Source organism: Colius striatus, chromosome 17 (genome assembly GCF_028858725.1).
Source record: "Colius striatus isolate bColStr4 chromosome 17, bColStr4.1.hap1, whole genome shotgun sequence".
NCBI classification, from domain to species: domain Eukaryota; kingdom Metazoa; phylum Chordata; class Aves; order Coliiformes; family Coliidae; genus Colius; species Colius striatus.
Genome location: NC_084775.1, coordinates 7396225 through 7416237, shown reverse-complemented (window position 1 = coordinate 7416237; position 20013 = coordinate 7396225). Strand labels below are relative to the sequence as shown.

The following is a 20013-nucleotide window of genomic DNA, read 5'->3' as shown; positions in this document are numbered from 1 at the left end:
ACCATCCTGGTTAACGTAATGAAGTCCTCACCCCGGCTCCGGAGCGAAGAGCCAGGACAGCGAGGGGCGATGGAGCAGAAGGGGACGGGCTTTGTGTCCCCCCCCGCCCAGCCCGGGGGCGGTGCGGCCGCTGCAGCCTCGCTCCTGGCCCAGCGCCGTCCCTCTGGGCTGCAGGGGCCCGGGGCCATGCGGGGGCCGCTGCTCTGCGGGGGCTGGCTGCTGGCCGCCGGCTGCCTGGTGAGCGCCGCGGGCAGCTGCCGGCAGCGGTGCTGCCTGGGCAGGAACAACGCGTGCTGGGCGCCGGCTGCCCGCCGCGCTCGCTGCTACTGCGACTCGTACTGCGAGCGGACGGGGGACTGCTGCCAGGACTACCAGGCCACGTGCCGCCGGGCTGGTGAGTACCGGGAGGGCACGGCAGCGGCTGGAGCCCGTGCTGCGGGAGCCCCGCGGCCGGCGGTGCCGCCCTGGGCTGCTGCTTTTGGCGGCACTGCTGTTAACCTGTTAGCCCTGTGCTCTGAGCAGTCAAAGGGATGTGTCTGGGGAAGCCTGCAGGGCTTCCCGTTTCCAGCTTCCAGTTTCCACTTTTTCCAGCACTAACTAAACGTCTGTCTGCTCCCAGTGCGGTACGAGCCTGCAGCAGCAGCCTCTGGTCTGCAGCCTCAGCCTAGTCAGTGTGAGACCTGAGCAGGATGAACCCCAGCATTGGCCCTGCTGCTGGCATGGGCAGCGCCTTGCACGGGGATGCAGGGACTGAGGGCTGCGCTGCGGGTGACAAGCAGAGTGTGGGCTTGGGGGCTGCACAGCCAGCCCACCCTGGGGACTGGGACCTGGGCAGGTGCCATCCATGGCCCCCCAGACAATTGCAGCAGTCAGCCCTCCCTAATCTCCAGGGAGATTAGCAGGGTCCCAGCTCAGCGAGATGCAGAGCCCCGGCAGCGATGGGGATAAAGGGCTGCGGAAGTGGTGCACAATGCCCCTGCACTGGCAGGCCAGGGCTGCCCAGGGCTTGGAGAGGAGCTGCCAGCGTCACCCTGGCCCTTCTTCCCTTCTACTCCCTCATGTGCTGCATCTCCTCTGCTCCTCTCCTTCCATCCTTCACGCTGCTGAAGCTCTCTTTACCCCTTCCCTGTCCCCCGCGCCGCTGTCCCCGCAGCAGTGGGCTGTGTGGTGGGGCCCTGGGGCCCGTGGGGCGGGTGCAGCTCTCTGTGCGGGGTCGGCAGCCAGGCCCGCAGCCGCCAGGTCACCGTCCCGCCCCGGCACGGAGGGGAGCCCTGTCCCGACCTCAAGCAGCGCCGCGGCTGCCGGGGGGAGCACCCGACCTGTGGCACAGCCAAAGGTAAGATGAGACTGCAGGCATGGCCTCCTCCCCCATGAACCTGCCTCCAGGGCAGTTGTCACCGCTGCTTGTCCCAGGATGTCTCTAACCTTGTGCCCCCCCTTCTGCTTTCTGCCAGAGGTGGCTAAGATACTGCCCAACTCCTTCAACTGGGACTTCAGGGATCCCTGGCAAAGAGCTGGGCTGCTGCTGGAGGAACTGTCCAGGTGGGTGTGAGGCTGGGACACCCCTCCATGCTCCCTCCCCAAAGCTGTGGCCCCACTGCACAAACGGCCCCTTTGAAAGCCCTAGACCCCAGGCTTCTGCCCCCTGCCCCAAACCATGGTCCCTTTGCACAGCCCCATAAAAATCGATGTCCCCTTTGCACCCTTGCAGATCCATTACTCATCCCCAAAACCATGGGCCCACTGTACCTTCCTAAAGCTGTGATCCCCTTGCCTTCCCTTCACATCCATAGCCCCATTGTACCCCCATACAAAGCTACAGCAGCTTTGCACCACCCTTCTAAGAGCCATGATCCCTTTCTCTCACCAACCATGACCTCTTTGTGCCCCCATACAAAGTTACCACCCCTTTGCACCTTCTCCTAGAGCTGTGGTCCCTTTGCACACCCCCTAGAGCCATGACCACTTCTCACCCCACCTGTGGCCCCTCTGCGGCTCCAATCACATCCCCTTTATGTCCTCTTTACACCACTCCCATCAAGAAAACACCCCCACTTCTGCTCTCCCCTCCAACCACCGTTTCCCCCCCTTTTTCCGCTCTCCCCAGCTCCCCCCTGCCCAGCTACTGCGGCTATTTCCGCCTGAGCCAGGTGGGAGCCGCGTGCCGTGGGCAGGCCTGGAGCCGCCGGCTGCACCGCGACAAGCGCGTGTGCGTCGAGTGCTGGGGGGACACAGCCCACCACCGTCCCCACTGCGCCGGACACGGGCTGCAGGGAGCCAGGTAGGTGTGAACTGGGCAGGGAGGGACATCCCTCGGTGGGCATTGTGCTGCCAAAGAAATCCTATTGAGATAGAATTAAGTGTTTCAGTTGGAAGGGACCTGCAGTGACCATCCAGTCCCACTGCCAACGTGCATTGTTATTTTATCTATCTATAGCCACACAGAAGGTTTTTAAAGCATATTTGATTAACCCCAGCACACTCCTGCTCTCACCTGCTTTCCCTTCCAGGACATTTTGGGTGGCTGCCTCCGTGGCAGGGTGCCAGGGCTCCTGGGTGCAGGAGAGGCTGCAGGAGGGCTGTGTTTGCCCCCCACCAGCTCTCATCTTTGTGTAGCACTCCCACAGGAAGGTGAGCTGAGCCTCCCTCTGCCTCTGCTTCTTGCTGGGGAGGCTGGGAATGAAGTAAAAATGTCATGTGTTTTCATCCTCCTGCAGGCTTGCTGCTCATGCTTAGAGCCCATTCCCTGAGTTTTCCAGCATTTTGTTGAAGAATGGGAAGAAAACCCCACTTAGAAAGATTACAAATAATGCTGAGGTTAAATCTGAGTGAGAAATGACGGAGGACAAGGCAGTGATGTCAGGTTGGGCTGTGACATCCGCTCTGGTGAGCAGCACAAGGATGGAAATGGCATCCTTGCTCGGTGTGTTCCAGCTGGCCCCAGTGCAGGGGGCTCTGCGGTGAGCCTTGAAGGGCGGCTCAGACATGTGCTGTGGTTTGCAGAGAAATTAAATGTAGGCAACCAAGGTCTGTACATGAGCAGTGATGGTGGTGGGTGTCCAGGAGGGTTTCTGCTGGAGGGAACAGGGTCCAGCATGACATGACCTTTGCTGGTGGAGTCTCCAGTCCAGCCTTGGCCGATGGTACTCACAGCTGAGACTCTGTGCCAACAGCATTGGCACTTGCCTGCACCCCCAAACCACCCTCTATGTGACTTCACCCCCACCCCTGCCAGGCACAGCCCCGGGCACTCATCCTGCAGAGACCACCTGTGTTCAGACATGGACACCTGCAGTGACCAGTGGTGCCCCAGCCCCATGCTGCTGCAAACCCAGGGCTAGGCAGATGGCCATGGGAAGTGGATGTGGCTGCAGCCTGGAACTTCAGCCAGGAGCTGGGTCTCCCCCTGCCCATCAGCTTCCTGCCAAAGGTGTTCCCAGGGGTATGTTTGCTTTGGGGTCTGGGGAATCAGACCTCCCCAGCTGCAGCTGGTAGCTGTTGCCCATTTGCTGCCTGCCAACGCATTTGGCTCCCACCCCACAACCCCCTTCCCTGTACCCTGCTGCAGCCTCCCCCCTTCCCTGAACAGGGAAATGAAAAGTCTTCCATGTCTGGGTTGTTCTTGGCCTCTTTATTGGGGATAAAAGCCCAGGTCAGCAGTGAGCTAAAACACTGGTTAAAAAAAAAATAAGGTGGTGGGAGTTAAGCAGCACAAGGGGTGTGCAAGAGCACCAGGATGTGTGTCCCCTGATCCCAGAGAGAGTTGAGGGTGGGGATGCTGTGGGCAGGCACAGGCTAAGGCTGCACTGGTGTCCTGGGGGTGGAGAGTTACAGAATACTGAGAACACAGCCAGCAAGTCCCACATGGTGAGTGAGGTTCCCCTGAGTTACAGCACCAAGCTCACGGTCCTGCCTGGTGTCCAGAGAAAGCATCTGGCAAAGGTGGGATGTGGCAGCAGAAGCCAGGAGCCTTGTGGCTGCAGGGCTTGGTGTGATGCCATTCCATGCCCAGAGCTGTCAGGTAGCCCCCAACAGTGGTCCCATCTTCCCCATTGCATTGCCCTGGCTCAGCACAGGGGTCAGTCCATGCTGTGCCAGCAGCTCCTGCACCAGCACAAGCTCCTGCTCCAGCTCCTGGGCACTGCAGCCCAGCCCTGGCACAGTGCTGGCACTTTCCCCCAGCACCTGCAGTGCCTGTACCACCACTCGGGCCCTCACCAGCAGCACAGCCACTGCTGTGTGCAGCTTGGCACAGCCCAGTGCCTTCATCCCCCAGCAGGCAGCAGTCCCTGCAGAGAGAGTGGCCAAAGGAGCCATGAGGGTGGCAGGGTCTTCCCAGGCAGGGAAGGACAAGGACAAGACAAGGACACCAGCTCACCTGTCTTGAGGGCTGCATGCTGCTCCATACCTTGGCTCCAGCGCTGCTTGCAGTACTGCAGGTCATGCAGGACGCCAGGGCCCACAGCTGCCAGCCAGCACAGAGCCGAGGCACAGAGGGGGCCGCCTGCGGGCACCTTCTCCAGGAGCTGCAGCAGGATGGGGAGCAGCTGCCACGCCAGGACCGCCGGCTCCGCAAAGACATTTGGCTCGTCCTCCTTGTACAGGCTGGCGGCTCTGGGGGTGCAGCCAAGGGGCAAATGGAGCTGAAGGCCAGCCCCATGGCGCCCCATGCTCCCTCATAGCCAGCCTTGCAACTCACTTGTTGGCCTCCAGCCCTTCCACGATGCCCCTGATGTCTAGGACAGGGAGGTGCTGTAGGAGCAAGTCAAAGGTTTGAGGGTGCTGCCCAAACTCTGCCAGGAGGAGCTGCAGGAGGCCCTGGAGCCCCACGTTGTCCTGCACAAAGATGCAGCCATCTGGGAGCAGGTCCCTGGGCTCTGGCTGCAAGAAGCTGGCAAAACCTGAGGCCTCATGACGGACCTCCCGGTCCTCATCTTGCAGAAGGTGAATGCCCATGTTTATCAGCCTGGGGAGAGAGGACAGGAAGAGGGAGAGGAGAAGGCCACCATGCTCCCCAGAGCCATCTCCAGCCTGCCTGGGGCTGGAGATGGGATGAGACCTGGGGGGAAGGATGAGACCCCATCAGGCAATGCTTCTCTGAAGGGTTTTTCTCCTGGAAGGCACAGCTACTGCCCAAAGAGCTCACTGCTTGGGAGGGCAGGGATGGTGATAGGGAGTGAGGGATGCATCAATGTAGTTTATTGTTCATAAGGGAACTGGCTGCTTCTGCTAAAAGGCTACCCACAATTTTTTGTAGACTGCAAGCTCTCAGGTGACAGCAATTCTTGAATGAGTGGCATTTAGCACCCTTGTAGACAGAGGCCATTGCCTTTCAAAGGGTCAGCCCATCAACCTGCAACACCCCAGGACTATGGGCAGTGCTGCTGCCATAAGGACCTACCGCAGAGCCTCAGGGACAAACGAGGGCCAGGCAGCATGGAGGCAGCAGCGCAGGACCCTGGGAGCTGCTGTGTGCAGGGAGCGGGCGGCAGCCAGCCGCAGCACCTCGGACGTGGAGCGGCTGCAGTCCTCCAGCGCTGCACACCAGCGCCCAAGCAGGAGGCTGTCCTCAGGTCCAACCCTGTCAGAAGCCAGAGAAGGAAAGGCAATTCAGGCACACCTTCCAGCTCTGGTCAGGGTTCCAAAGGCCACCAGCTGCCCTGAGACTGCAGGACACAGGCACAAAGCTCTGATTTCTAGGCCAGAAGTTGTGGCTCTGTTTTCAGCAAGGACAAGAAGAAATCTCCTGGAAGGGCCTGGTAGAGCCGCCTGGCAGCAGCAGGGACGTACCAGTGGGCGAGAAGCAGGCTGGCAGCACACAGGGCCTGGGACAGGAGGTCAGGGCCAGGATACTCTGCTTCCACCATGTGCAGCAGCATCTCCAGGCATGCTGCTGAGGAGCCCTGGAGCTTACAGGAAGCCTCCTGGGTCCATGACGAGGGCTCTCGGTAAAGATGCAGCAAAGCCTCAAGGTACAATCTCAGGAACTCTTTGTCCCTTCTCTCTTGCAGCACCGAGTGCAAGGTCTCCTAGGGGGCAATGGGAAAGAAGGTACATGTTAGTGTCCCCCACCTCCACAACAAAGCAGCTCCAGCACAGCTGGGCAAGTGCCCCACACCTGTGCACCCTCAGCCTAGGAAGCACTGTGCCACTTCCCAGTGAGCACCCATCTATGCCAGTATGTTGGGGACCCTCTGCTTTAGTGCCTTGAGCGTTGCCATACCAGCAACGTCAGCCCGAGAGCCTTGTCCAGCTCCTCGCAGGTTGCTCCCTCCCCGGTGACCACCCAGACCAGGATGGCGAGCTGCACATTGGGGCTTGGCTGCTGCAGGAGCGAGCAGACGGCACCAATCCACTCGCTGTCCACCATCCGGGCGGCCTCGCTGCACAGGAAGTGGGCCATGGTTTGGTGGAGAATGGGCAAACCCACCTGCAGGAAAACCAGGATCCCCCTTCCAGTGCTTGGCTTTGAGTGAAAGTTCCACACCTCCCACCTCCCGGCTCACTACCAGGAAGGCCACAGCTGTGATCTTCCCAGCAGCTGGCAGTACCTGCAGCTCCGTGCATCCCTGCTTTCTCCCCAGGGAGAGGCTGCCCAGCTCAGAGTTGATGGCATCACGGATGCTCTGGGTGAAGCCAGAGCTGAAGGACACGGGCATGAGGGCAAGGACCTGAAGGAAGGTGGCACGGACGAGCGGGCAGCGCTGGGCAGGGGTGAGCAGCCAGCCCCGTGTCTCCAGCTGCAGAGCCACAGGCTGCAGCTCCTCGGCCGACAGCCTGCAGGGAGACGTGCAGCCTCACTGTGGGGCCCACAGCACTGTGATACCACTGCTTCTCGCCACAAGAGCTGCATCTCAGCAGTCGCTGCAGCAGCCACGGCCAGGGGGATGGCACGGGACCACTCACCCACTGGTGCCCGGGCCAGGACCCAGCAGTGCCCGCATCTGCAGCAGGTGCCCGTGCAGAGCGTTGTGAGAGCGCAGCTGTCCCGGTGCGGCAGGGAGCTGCTGGGCCAGCTGCAGGAGCAGCCCCCGGCGCTGGGAGGGACACACCACGGGCACCAGCGCCTTGGCAGCCATCACTCGCACGGCGTGGATGGGGCTGCCTGCCAGCCCCAGCAGCGGCGCCAGGAAGCGAGCAGAAGGGCTGTGGAGCAAACAGGGTAACGCATGGTTGGAGGGAAGTCCCCCTTGACAGCCAGGGCCAGTCCCAGTACCACAGGACCTGCTGCAGGAGTCCCTGGCTGCGGCAGAGCATCCCTGCTACTCCCTCACCTGCCAGGGCCATCGGTCCCGGGCTGCAGCTGGGCCAGGAGAGTGAGGATGGCATGGAGTGCGGGGTGCAGGCAGGGCCCCCCCAGCGCAGGCTCTGCAGCTGCTGCCAGCTCTCCCAGCAGCACGGCACCCAGCTGTGGGTGCTGCCCAAGAAAGGCTGGCAGGCTCACTCCTTCTGCCGGGCAGCCCTCGCCGCAGCTCCGTGCCTGGCCCAGCAGCCGAGACGTGAGAGCACCTGCAGGGCCAGGGCAGAAAGTGTCAGATTCCCTTCACCCCCACCACACTTCACCCCAGCCAGGCTCAGGATCCTGAGGAGCTGTCTGGGTCCTGCAGGGATCTCTGCCCCTCCGTACTCACTGAAGAGCTGGATGGCTGCATTCCTCATGGCCCAGCATGGCGAGCCCAAGCCCCGCAGTGCCAGGGCCACCATCGGCGCGGCGTGCCGCAGCAGCGCAGCACCCAGCCCCGTGCCACGGACCAGTGTCTGCAGCACGTGGAGGGCACACACCTGGGGAGAGCACAGGGGCTCAGCAGCACTGTGTGGGGAGGGAGCTCAAAGGAAGATGGTGGGAGGAGATAGTGGAGCTAGGGGGCCATCAGCTCTCAGGCTGCTGGGATGGGCAGCGTGGCCAGGGCTGTGTTTTTTTCCTCACTCTGAGGTCTAGCAGCTTCATATTGGGGTTTAAGATGACCCTGTCTCTAAACAGCCCACAGCAGGCAGGAGCTCAGCCCTGCCACACTTACCTGTGGGAGGTCGAGGGTCTGGTCCCAGTCTTGTGGCAGCACAGTGGCGGCCAAAGCCAGCAGCGTGTGGATGCAGCAAGTGAGCAGCGGCCGTGCCTCCGCCGGGGCCTCCCCGCTGACGATGCAGAGGAAGAGCATGGGGAAGCCAGCGGCACGGCGCGTCACTGAGCTGCTGCGGGGCCCGCTCAGCGCTTCCAGGCCCTGAGGAACAACATGCGCACAAGATATGGCTGGAAACGTGCTGGCTGGAGCCTGCAGCTGCTCCACACCAGCCTGCACCAGGTGCACCAACCCCAAAGCATGACACCTTGGCCACCAGGCAGGTGCTTGCCCCAGGGTGGGGTAACAGAGGGACATGGCCCTGGGGCATGGAGGGAACACAGGCCAGAATGAGCATGGTACCTGCTCCAGCATGGTCTGTGGGATGGCCTGCAGCTTCATGTCTGGGTGGTTCAGCAGAGCAGCACAAAACTTGGTGAAGCCCATGCTGCAGCCTTCCACCGCTCCCTAGGGCAGAGCAGCATCAGGCCCCTGCACCCCAGAGGCTGCACCAGCCAGCCCCCCTCAAACCTCTTTGCAAAGGGGAAGGAGAAAGTGAGAAGACACGAGGGTGTGGGGACACGACAGGGTTTGGCACTGGGATCCCAGCCACGGGCTTCCAGTCATGCCCCATGTCCTGCCCCAGAGCAGCCCCTGCCCTGCCCCAGGTGGGACGTGCTCTTACCCAGTGCCGGCACCGGAGCAGGATTTCCTGGAACACCCTCGCAGCCGTCTGGAGGGTGGGGAGTGGCAGGAGGGGCGCCAGCCCAGCAGGCTGGGCTGGGGCCAGCAGCAGCTCAGCCAGGCCCCCCAAGAGCAGCCCTATCTCCTGTGAAGAAGCAGAAGGTCATCACGATTGGCAGCAGGGCTGTGCCATTCCTGTCCTGCCGTGTTCCTGCACTGCCCCACCATCGCTGCCATGGGGAAGCACAGCAGGTGTTGGCATTGCCCCCAGCACAGGCACCAGCATGCCCACCAGCACGCCCAGGCTCTCCACCACTGCAGTTTCCCAGACAGCTACAAGGTGTATGTGGTGGCCTTTTTCCAGGCAGCCACCAGAAAGGCTGCAGAGAAGGCAGGACAGGCAACTGTCTGAAAGGAGCTGTGATGGGCAAGTCAGGGAGCCAAATCTACCACAGCTGGGATCTGTCAGTGCCTGGGGAACCAGCTGGGGTACATAAGGGCTGGCAGAGAGAAGGCTGCTTTTAGGCAGGGTAGTGATTGTATCCTCCCTGACAGGAGGTAAAAGCAGTAGCAGCAACAACTTCAGCAACAGCTTCAGCTCTGAGGTAAGGGCAGTAATGCTGCCTTGTTTGTCCTAGGGAGAGTGACACTCCCAAGGGGAGAAGAACCCAGCTGCTGGGCTGGGCTGGGCTGGGCTGAGGTGAGTGGTGAGTGTAGTGTCATGGGGAAAGGTGCCTACCTTCACTGATACCCAACAGCAGGTCAGAATCAGGCTGTGCTCCTCTGACAGCAGGACAGAATCTTCATCTTCCTCTTGCCCCTGGCCTTTCCTCATTGTGATGAGGGAGAAGATGGCGTTCCCCATGTCTGCAAATGATGGGGCAGCAGCTGCAAAAGGGAAAAGCCTGGTCTGAGTGGGGTGGTGTGGGGCAATGCCTGCAGAGTGTGGGGCAGAGCAGGGAGGATGCTGTCCCTATTCAGAGGGCACACAGATGGCAGCAACTCCTGTTCTGCAACATGCCCCCCACCCAGGCTGGATGGCTGTTGTGTCAAGCATGGCTGTGACAGAAATACCAGTGGTTCCTGGGCTGCTGTCCTCTGGGGACACGCTCACCTTGCTCATCAGCGCCAGGGCCTTGCTGGCTCTGCAAAGCACCCAGGAGTAAGGAGGTGATGTCTCTCACTGTGGTGACGAGGGAGGAGAAGAACTCCTGCCAGCTCTGTGCCAACTCTGCTGCCTGCATGGAGGTGGCCACTTCTGGCACCTGCAGAAGGCACCTGCGCAGGGCTGTGACTGTTCCTGCACAAACACGCAGCTCTGGTCACAGTGATGACCGGTGCAGGCCTGGCTCTCCTGCCAGGACCTCAGCTGAGGTGGCTCACAGGCAGGGGAGGGAACAGGGCCCTGAGGTGAGAGGCCTGCTGGGCAGGTGGAGCAGTAAAACAGGAGGACTGTGGCAAGGACATGGCACCAGTAATGAGATGCACCCTCAGTCCTGCCTGTACAATTCCTGCCTGCTCTAGACTCCCAGGGTGGAGAGCTGCTGCAGCAGCTGCTTGCTGCCCTGCCAGGCTGGGGCCGTACCGTGCATCGGCGCACTGGCTGCTGCCTGCAGCAGGTCCTGGCAGGCTATGGCATACTGGGCTTGGAGAACATGGAGAAGATGCTGGGCAAAGCATAGACCTTGGCTGGGCACTGTTGAGGCTGCGTGTAGGGCTAGGATCTTCATGGTGGCACTGTCTGACCTGGGGGAAGAGGCAGATGCTATTGTGAAGATGAGAGAGTTTTCTACTCATCTTCTGCTACGCAGCTTCTTCCTCCTGCACCCATTCCTACGCAACTCCCCACTGCAAGACTATCTTAAACCCAAACTACTGCTGCCCTGAGCTACAAATATAGCCTCTGTTGAAACACTGGTGCTACCAACACGCTTAGGGGGGCTGCCATGCCACTGCAGGGACAGGGAGGCTGGAAGCTCGTACTTCTGCAGGATGGTCTTCATCAGCACGGCTCCAGTTTCAGCCTCCTGCACGCGGGGGCTGCCCAGGGCCTCCTGGGCCAGTTGGAAGAGAGCCAGGGCAGTGGGCTCAGGGAGTGGGACAGGGAAGTAGCGGATGAGCAGCTCTGAGGCCAAGTCTCTGATCTGCCAAGACAAGAGAGGTGAAAAGGAAAGAGCAGGGAAGGTTTCCTCTCCAAGCCTGCTCAGGGCCGAGACAGGTGTCCTTTTATAACCTCACCTTGTCCTTGTGAGGCTCACCTCATTAGTGCTGTCCTGTAAGCAGCTCAGCAGAGCCAACAAATTGGTGTGGGAGAAGAAGTCCCAGCAGCCACTCTCCCTAGCATAGCTCAACAGTGTGGCCATAGTCCCTGTGGTGGGGTCATGAGGCAATGAGATGAGGTTGACGGAAAGCACTCCAGCAGCCTGGGTGATGCTCCAGGTGGGCTGCCCGTGCTTACTTGGTGGCTGGCCTTTCTTCCTGTTGGGGCTCCAGGTGTCTGTGCAGGTCTCCAAAACAGCAGCCAGGAGGAGCAGAGCTGTTTTCTTCCTCTGGTAGTTGGAGCCCGGGCCAAGCGAAGCGATGCTGAGCTGCAGCAGCCACTCCACAAAGCCTGCAGAGATTGTGGCAGACAGCGACTCACCCACGTGTGAGTCCCCTGGGGCTGTGATGAAGGTGCTGAGGCGGCTGCCTCACCTACTGCCCGCTCCAGCTGCCCCGCTCCCTCGCCTGGCTTGGTGCCTTGGGCTGCTTTCCCTCGCAGCTGGGCCAGCGAGCTGTCCCGCAGCCGCACCAGCGCCTTCCTCACCGACGCCTGCAGCAGCTGCCGGAAGGAGGAGGAGTCGCAGTTGAGGTTGAGGGGCAGGAACTCCGCCAGCAGCCGCATCTCGCCACTCGAGAGGGGCCGGTTGGTGCCGGGGCTGCAGCAGAGGAGGCCCAGGGCGGCCAGGCGCACGCCGTCCTCGCGGGAGCGCAGGCAGCAGCGGAGCCGCTCCAGCGTGTCTCCCTGCAGCTGCATGGGCCCCGCCACGCTCCCCTGCGCCCTCAGCAGCGAGACCCAGGCGCGCAGCGAGGCCGCGTCCCAGCCGCCGCAGCGGGCAGCCAGCAGCGCCTGTGCCGCCGGCAGCTGCCGCAGGGTCCAGGCGAGCAGGTGGTTGGTGGCGTTGCCGTGCAGGATGGGCAGCGGCGAGCACAGTGCCCCGGAGAGCAGCGGCAGCCAGTGCAGAGCCCAGCGCTCGGCTGCCCCCGCACCCTGCCGCTCCGCACACTGCTGCCGCACCAGCGCCTTGTACACCTCGGCGGCTGCGGGACACAGGTGGTTGGTGGAGAGGCACTTCAGGAGGTGCTGTGGCAGGTCTGGGTAGGCATCCAGCACCTGGGAGAAAGACAGACGGCCCTCATCTCCTTGCCAGGCTGCAGGGCACAGGCAGCAGGAGACGGAGCTGGGTGCAGACCACCCTGCAGTCACCCACGGCACTGAGCAGCTGTGGTACCCCAGGCTGCTTTAGGACAGATTTTGGTTGGCATCAACAGGGAAAGCTTCCCTCCCCACTTGGCAGTCCCCAGCAATGCACTGTTGTTGCTGCAGCTCACTACCCCAGCGATGATAAAACAGATGTCCCAGCTGGGAAAGCTGCCTGCCCACGTGGCTGAGCTGGCCAGAAGGTGACAGGCAGCAGATAGAGGCTGTGCCATCCCAGCAGCAGGGCCAGCTGTGACTGAGCTGCCCCATCCCCACACTTTCCTTACCTGCTGGCTGCCCATGTAGGGAACGATGGAACACAAGGGCACATATCTGGCTTTGATCTGCCATGGCATTGAGACCACCCTCTGCAGTATCTGTTGGTAGAGGAGTCTCTCCTGGTCCTGGAAGTGCTGACACTCGAGGTAGTAGATCTCTAGGAGCAGTCGGAAGGAGCTCTGGATGAACTCTGATATCCCTTCCACCTACAGGAGGATGGCATGCAGGAGATGTTAAGAGTGGGCTCCTCCTCTTTTACTGCTGTATCAGGACAGATCCTTTGCCTTCCTGTGGCCATAGACTTTCCATATTGGCCAGTAACTACACGTTTAGGAGCTGGGGACGTGGGGATGGCAGGCAGTGAGCCAGTAGATGTGGACAGGCTGGGACTGCACCAGTGCTTCCTGGAGAGGGAGAAGCACTGGGACATGGCCCTGCAGAGGCCATGGGTGACAAGTGCCTTGGCCTCAGTAGCCCCTGCCCTGGAAGCCAACTGCAGGCAGAAGGGTTGTATATGAGTCATGGAGATGAAGCAGGCAGAGGTGTGTTATGGGCAAGGGAGCAGCAGCTGAGCTGGGTGAAGGAAGGGTTGTTTGTGGCTGTTTCAGCCGTAGCATGTGCCCATGACACCCTGCCCTTACCGAGGTCTCAGCGTTGTCCCACACCAGCTGTGTGAGCTGCTGGAGCAGCTGAGTGTCCTGCGCCAGGACGCGGGTCCCCATCAGGTGCCAGATAGCAGGCAGGCTGTCCCGCAGGCGCTGCAGCCACAGGGTGCAGGCTGCAAAAGCACAGAACTCTGCTGCAGCCCTTGCCGTGAGACCCGCCTGTGGCAGAGCTGGCACAGGCTGCTGAGCTGAAGGACTCCATGTATAAGGGCAGCAATTTCCCTGTTAGGTTCACAGAAGCCCAAGAAGGTTAGTGTCCATTGGGCTGGAGCACGAACCAGCCACCCAGACCCAAAAAAGCATTTTCCCTGTGATAAGGTGAAGTGTCATAGAGGCTCCTGTGCCACAAGCACAGTGAACCTTCCGAACCTCCCCGCCGTGGCAGGGTCATTGTCTCCTACCTTGGAAGCAGTAGTAGTGGCAGTCTTTCTGCTCCTTGGTCAGGGCATACACAGCAGGAAAGACCACATCCAGCAGCAGGCAGACCTGTGGGAGCATAGCAGCTCAGGAAGCAGGCAAGTGTGGGCTTTCTAGGGTGAGAAAACCTCACAGGCATGCAGTGGTTTTTCTTCTTACAGCAGCTTACTGCTAGCTTTGCTGTCTGCAAGTCCTCATCTCTTAAAGACTTAGGAGAGGCTGGAGATCAGCAGAGCTGGAGGCTGCCAACATCAGTGCAGCTTGGCTATGTCCTCCAGGGATCCACAGCCCCCCCAGCAGCTGATAGCCCTGTCCACAAGCTCTCTTAAGCCCTGGCCATTGGGTTTGAGCTCTCCTACCTTGTGGGTGAAGCTCTCCAGCTGGCAGCTGAGGATGTCTGTCTTGCAGCATGTCAGTAAACCTCTGGTGAGCACCAGCTTCTCCAAACCATCTGACTCCAGGATGGGGGGGACCTCCATTACCAGCTCCCCAAACTTCAGCTCACCTGTACCTGGTGCATTGGATGGCAGAAAGACGGTAAACCCAGCATCTGAGAGTGAACTACCCTGGCTCATCCCAAAGTGACCCTGGCACGTGGACAGCAGCAGCTGGTGCTCCTGAACCCTGACAGAAGGACACAGCAGCAGAGTCTGGCTTGGACTGCTGGTAAGCAGCACTGGCTTCTGTCCCCTCACACCCAAACATGCCTGTCATCAACATCCCCTTAGCCAGAGGCCTTCCTTGGATGGAGCACGCACCTTGGTCAAGGAGCTGGAAGAGGGCCAGTGTAGCACTGACCCCATGCTGGGGCTGTGGGGCTGTGTTCACCAACATGCTCAGGGCTGTGCCTGCCAGCAGCCTCATGTCTCTGTTCCGGGTCTAGACTCGTAGGGGAGGCAAAAGCACAGCTCAAAATGCTATCTAAAACCAAACCCCAAGTAACCTCCTCCTCCATGCCCAGCCAGGCAACTACACAGGGTGCCTCACACACTCAGATACTGGGGCTGTCTCTGTGGGCTTCTCTCAGGGAGGAGAATGGGGAAAGCACCTGGGAAGGATGGCAGTGCTCTGCTCCTCAGGACAGGCAGCACCATCCCTTTCTGGGGCCATACACACCTTTCCCCATGCCACCTCCAGCAGCAGTCTCAAGAGCCTCTGCAGGGTCTCATTCTTCCCCTCCACACTCCACACCAGGGGTGCCACATCCTTTGGCAGCACTTGGAAGAGCTGGAGGCAGGCCTGGAGGAGCAGGAGGGATGGGCACCATGGGGATGGCTGTTAGTATCCCTCACCCCCCAAAACAGCAATTCCCCAGGGACAGTTACGTGAAGCAGCACTGTATGATCTCTCCTGGGCATTGCTGACAGTGGCTGGCTAGTCCTTGCAGGGACTGGCCCTTCCTCCCATCGCAAATTTGGCTCTTACCTTGATGACCAGGTAGCCCCATGTGCTATCAGGCATGGTCTGGCTCTGCAGCACCCAGCCCAAGGTGGTGGCCAGGTGCTGCAGCAGCTGGGCCAGGTTCTGCTGCCAGTGCTGTCGGCCCAGCCTGCTCTCCTCTAGGAACATGCACACTGCAATCAAGAAGACAACATCAGCTGCCAGCCCTCCTGGCTCTGTGCCTGCAGCCAGCCCTGCTCCCAGATAAGCCACAGGCTGCACTGCTGGGAAGTGGAGTGAGAAAGGATCTGGGATGCAGGAGATGCTTTGGCTCATCTGGTTTCCAGCTGTCCCAGGTAGGTGGGCAGAGCCATGGGTGCTGCTGGGACCTCTTCAGAGATCCCACTGAGCACAGAGGACCTGGTCTAGGTGGGCAGGGGGTATCCGATGCATTGGTGATGTGGGCTGGGAGAAGCCCCTTGAGGAAAAGGAACAGAAACTGACCTGATTGAAGGTCCTGAGGAGACAGCACCTGCAAGGGCAGAAGGACAGTTTGTCCCATGGGTTTGATGCCTTAGGCAGAAGTGTCCTACCTGTGCCAGAAGCCATCACAGGGATGAGCAAAGGGCTGGTATGATGGGGAGCTACATGTTGCCAGCTGCAAGCAAGGGGGAGGGCCCAGCATAGCAGGAAGAAAAGCAAAGAACCCAGGCAGCCCACACTAGGAGGCCCTTGTCACAGATGGGATCCAGCCAAACCCCCACAAAAGCTGATGCCACTGCACACAGCTGGGTTCCTCTCACCTCTCCCTGTGGCACCAGGCCAGCCAGCAGTATGCCCACCTCCTGGGCAAGCAGGGCTTCCTTCCCCACTGCCAGCTGGGTCACAAGCTGCAGAGAGATACTCCAAGTCAGATAGTCTACCCAGATCCCCAGGAGCCACCAGCTGCAGGGCACTTTTAGGGGAGCTCTGTGGCATCACCACTGCCAGTGAGGATGCACTGCACTGGAGCTGGTGACAGGCAGAGCTGGGTGAGACCCTCACTTGCACTTATGGCTCTGAAGCCACAACCACAGTAACAGCTGTGTTACAGACCCGTTCTAGTTTCTGGAAGGAGCTGGAGCTTCCAGTTGCCTCCATCTGGAAAGCCAGGACACAGCGGAGCAGGGGTCGTGCCTCTGCCTCATCCAGCTCCCGTAGCCCCTCGCTCAACGTCTGTGACAGGAGCAGAGCCTCCTCCAGGTACTTGTCTTTGCATCTCTTGGCAGTACTCCTGAAAAAGCACAGGGATTCAGGTCACAGTACCCTGGCTCTGAGGTTTGGTTTGGGGTGAGGGGGATACCCTGGCGTGGCAGGGATTGGGGTGCCCCAGCTCCATGTGTATTGGGGTGGGGTGCCCCAGTTTGGTTTGGATTGGAGTAGAGATGCTCCAGCTTGATAGGGGTTAGGGCTCGAGTGCCCCAGCTTGTGATGATCCTCCCCCAGCTGCACTCAGCATTGCACGGTGGAGCTGGGGAAGGGGGAGTGACTTCTCAAATCTCGGAGTCTAGAATCCAGCCCGTTCCGGCAAACGCAAGCCCGGGAAAAGGGGGGAAGGGGAGTGTTGGGGCCCCAAAAAAAGCCTCAATTTTGCCGCTGCAGAGCGGCTGGGAGGAGGGCACGTGGGGGAGGCTCTGTCCACGTGCCGGGGACCGAGCCGAGCTCCCTCCCTCCCCCCCTCTCCCGTCCCGTCCCGTCCCGCCCCGCGCGGGGCGCGCCGCGATCCGCTCCGGGGGACGCCCGTGGGCTCCGCGCCGGGGCGTTCCCGCAGGAGCCGCGCGCGGTGGATGCCGAAGCCCTCTGCCCGCGGCCCCGTGCCCCCGGCCCGCGCTCTTACCCCGCGGCGCGGCGGAGGCAGCGCAGGCAGGAGAGCACGGTGCCGCCGCCGCGCAGCTCCGCGTAAAGGGCCGCGCACGCCCGCGCCTCGCGCTCGGCGCCCATCGCACCATAGAGTGCGCGCGCTCCCGCGCCTCGGCGGCGCCCCCTGGCGGCCGGAGCCCCGCTGCGGGGCCGGGCGGGACCAGCACCGCGGGCCGGAGCCCGTGGTGTCCCCGGCGGCGAGCGGCAGCCCGCGGGCAGCGGGGCGCGGCGGCTGTTCTCCAATGAAACAGAGCGAAATAGGGGTCTCACTCCCTGGCGCCTCATGGCATCAGAGGTTCGGTGCCTCACAGCCGTCCTGCTGGCCGTGGGTACCGTCCCTGTCTGCCAGCACCCCTGTTAGCTGTCTGATGTTGGGAGGCACTTCTTCCTGCAGGGTGGAATGGGCTTTGGAGACAGAAACTTGTATCATAACGCTTGGTGTTAACCATCAGGGAATCACAGAATCTTAAGAGTTGGAAGGGACCTCAAGAGATGGTCTAGTCCAACCCCCGTGCCACAGCAGGAACACCGAGAGTGTCATCAAATGCAAACAATTTTATATGCATTCTTTTTTTCCTTTGGCACAGGGCTGAACCATTTTAACAGGCATGATTTTAAGCTTCCTTTCCACTGAAACCACTCTACAATTCTATGATTTCTGTATTAAACATAGCTGTAACTCCTAACACATCCCACTGAACTCCCAGCAGCCATCAAGAAAGTGCTTCTTCCTGATTTTGAGCTTGTGTTTGCCCTGGGTTGTTTTGCACAGGGGCACTGGGGCAAGCAATGTGCATCAGCCACTGGGACAAATCAGTGGCACAGACAGCCCAGGAGAGCATGGCTGGGATAGGTCTGGGTTTGTGCTGAGTGACTGGGAGGATGCTTGAGATGTGGCTGTCTGAGTGAGCACAGTGCTTGAGCATAGATAAACCCCAGCACAGAGTTCTCAGCAACATTTTCCAGCAGTCTCCATCTCTGTTCCGCTTTAGAAATCAACTCGGCAGCCCAAATCCAGTCACAGATCCAGGTTTGCCCTGACTGCTGCTGATATCAGCCACTGAAAGAGCCCTGGCCTTACACTAGGTAAGGCAATGCAGTGTGGGAGGATGGCAGTGTCCCTCAGGTCTATTCCTCCTCTCACTGAGCCCCACAGCCACCCAGCATGGGTGAGGGAGAGGTGGAAGCACTGCCAAAACAGAGCTCCCACAGGTGCAAGTGCACAGGCAGGAGCAAGGTGAGAGAGGCTGCTTTAAGGTCTATGAGGCTCCCATTTCCATTCCCTTGTGCTGCCTGAAGAAGGGAGGGGCAGGAGAGGGAGGGGGATTTTTGTCTGGTTTTACCATAGGCAGGATTTTCAAATGCTATAAATTCACTTTTGACAAGTGAACGGCTAAAGCAGATTAACCTTTTTGCTAATCCTCTATAATGGCTTTGGAATCTCCTTAACCAATAAGAAAATGATAAGAGCCTGTTTCTTTTCTTTTTATCTATATCTATATTGTCCTCCCTTGTCTGCATGGTTTTTTTCTTTCTTGTTTTATTTTCCTTTCCTTTTCTAATATGAAAGAGCCCAGCGATCATATCTCCTGGAGGCTCAGTAAACAGAACATCAATAATCCCTTTCCTTTATTCCTCTCTGGTAACAGGGTGCCTAGAAGTGTCTGCTGATTGGGATTTGATTACCAGCATCTATCAAAAGTCTCTTTGTAAGATCTGGGTCCTAAATCCCATAATTCTTTGATAAAAGAAGTATTACCAGTCCATTTTCTGAAGTGAAAGGTACAGGAGGAATGAAAGAAAGCAATCAGTGGAGATCCTAATAGGCTAAGTGCATGTGTAGTGGGAAGGCAGGGACGGGCAGGGGAGGCCAGGGAAAGGCGTCCTTTGTTAAGGATTGTGAAAGAGAATTAATCTGCTTCTGATGTATGATTATTGCAGCTGAGAGCAGAAAGGGTCGGATCCTGCACCTGCCTGTGGCATGTCCCAGCTTGCCTGCCCTACAGTCCCTCTGGCAGAGAGCAGAACCTGGCCCCACATCCATCTCCTGTGTCTGCATTGGGGTGTATGCAGGAAAGCTGGGAGCAGTTTATGATGGTGTCTGGCACAGGTGCTTCCTCAGTGCCTCTCTGGAGCACTGACACCCTGGCAGAGCAGCAGTTAACATGTCCAGACTGGGAAGCTATGAAGGTGCCTTCCTCTCAAACCTACAGCAAATCTGTAAAGATTCCTAGAGCATGGTTATAGTTTATGTTACACCATCGAACCAGCTGAAGGAAAGACAAAGATAGAATTAGGAAGAAATGTTAGGTTTTAAGTGAGATTTTATGTAGATTTGAGGGTCATAGGTGGAGTGGCAATGGGCCATCTCTTCCCAGCACTGAGACCAGCAGGGTGAGGAAGGGCAGGCAGAAAGCAGGGCCAATGAGAAAAGAATAGGGGCTCTGAGGAGTCTCTCCTGGAGACTGGCTCTCATTTTTATGCAGTGCTGGAGGGATTGCTGAGCTGTTCAGTGTGAAGTTACAAGGTGCCACGAGGAACTTTGATGTGCAGTGCTTTCACAGCACCCACTCCCGTGTCTCCTTGGTGTACCATGAGTGCAGTTGATACCTTTACTCTCCTCTGCAAAGAAACACCAAGTGAGAGAGCATTCCCCATGTGAGCTCCTGAAGCCTTGCCACTCACCTCGGCTTAAATTGCACTGAGGGCAAGAGAACTTGGGTTTAAACTTTCCTAAGCAACCTGAGCTCAACCACACCTGCTCTGTTTCAACCCCTGCTACTTGTTTCAGTTATAAACCCCAGATGTAAGATGTCATCTCTTCTCCTGTGGTTCACATCTGCCAGGCCCTGCTGTTTGCCCTCAGAAGGGTTGATGCAGACATCCTCTCCCATGCTGAGCCACCACTCTTGGCCATAGTCTCACCCCAGTTTCTCTTACTGGACAGAAGAAGCTGAGAACTGAACTGACAAAGCTCTGGGGAAGGCTGGCTGGCCCTGACTGCCATCCTGGCAGGTTTGGGATCACTGAACCACCCATTAGCTGTGGCACTGAGACCATGATCCTGTCCAAGCTGCTCCCTGCCTGACAGCCTGCACACGGAGGCAGTAGGCAGCCATCCTGCCCTTCCCTTCCTGACGTTGAGCAGGGGTACAGTTCAGCTGTAGAGGAG

At 59.4% G+C, this 20013-nt stretch overlaps 2 protein-coding genes across 7 annotated transcripts; one reads left to right on the top strand and one right to left on the bottom strand.

The window, feature by feature from the left end:
* Positions 1–173: 173 nt before the first annotated feature.
* Positions 174–3612, top strand: LOC133627019 (somatomedin-B and thrombospondin type-1 domain-containing protein-like). The gene is made up of 6 exons (XM_062009701.1): positions 174–394; positions 1154–1336; positions 1455–1542; positions 2108–2281; positions 2511–2631; positions 2718–3612. Exons 1-5 carry the CDS (start codon positions 187–189, stop codon positions 2614–2616), a joined length of 759 nt encoding a protein of 252 aa, XP_061865685.1. The 5' UTR covers positions 174–186; the 3' UTR covers positions 2617–2631; positions 2718–3612.
* Positions 2414–16922, bottom strand: LOC133627018 (tRNA (32-2'-O)-methyltransferase regulator THADA-like). Of its 6 annotated transcripts, none has more exons than XM_062009693.1 (31): positions 16819–16922; positions 16038–16215; positions 15746–15832; positions 15447–15474; positions 14988–15136; positions 14679–14801; positions 14321–14441; positions 13922–14073; positions 13547–13631; positions 13122–13258; positions 12489–12686; positions 11436–12114; positions 11200–11352; positions 11000–11109; positions 10725–10885; positions 10327–10487; positions 9856–10041; positions 9481–9629; positions 8743–8886; positions 8421–8525; positions 8019–8219; positions 7632–7782; positions 7275–7509; positions 6907–7146; positions 6552–6777; positions 6224–6430; positions 5791–6029; positions 5402–5581; positions 4700–4966; positions 4379–4614; positions 2414–2673 (listed from the first exon to the last, which is right to left on the bottom strand). In XM_062009693.1, the coding sequence occupies exons 1-31, from the start codon at positions 16920–16922 to the stop codon at positions 2603–2605; spliced, it is 5463 nt and encodes a 1820-aa protein (XP_061865677.1). In that variant the 3' UTR covers positions 2414–2602. The 6 variants fall into 6 exon arrangements, with proteins under 6 accessions (XP_061865677.1, XP_061865676.1, XP_061865678.1 ...); XM_062009692.1 differs by lacking the exon at positions 2414–2673 and adding an exon at positions 3613–4289; XM_062009694.1 differs by lacking the exons at positions 2414–2673; positions 16819–16922 and adding an exon at positions 3613–4289 and having other exon boundaries at positions 4700–4752; positions 4921–4966; positions 11000–11352; positions 16038–16316.
* Positions 16923–20013: the final 3091 nt, after the last annotated feature.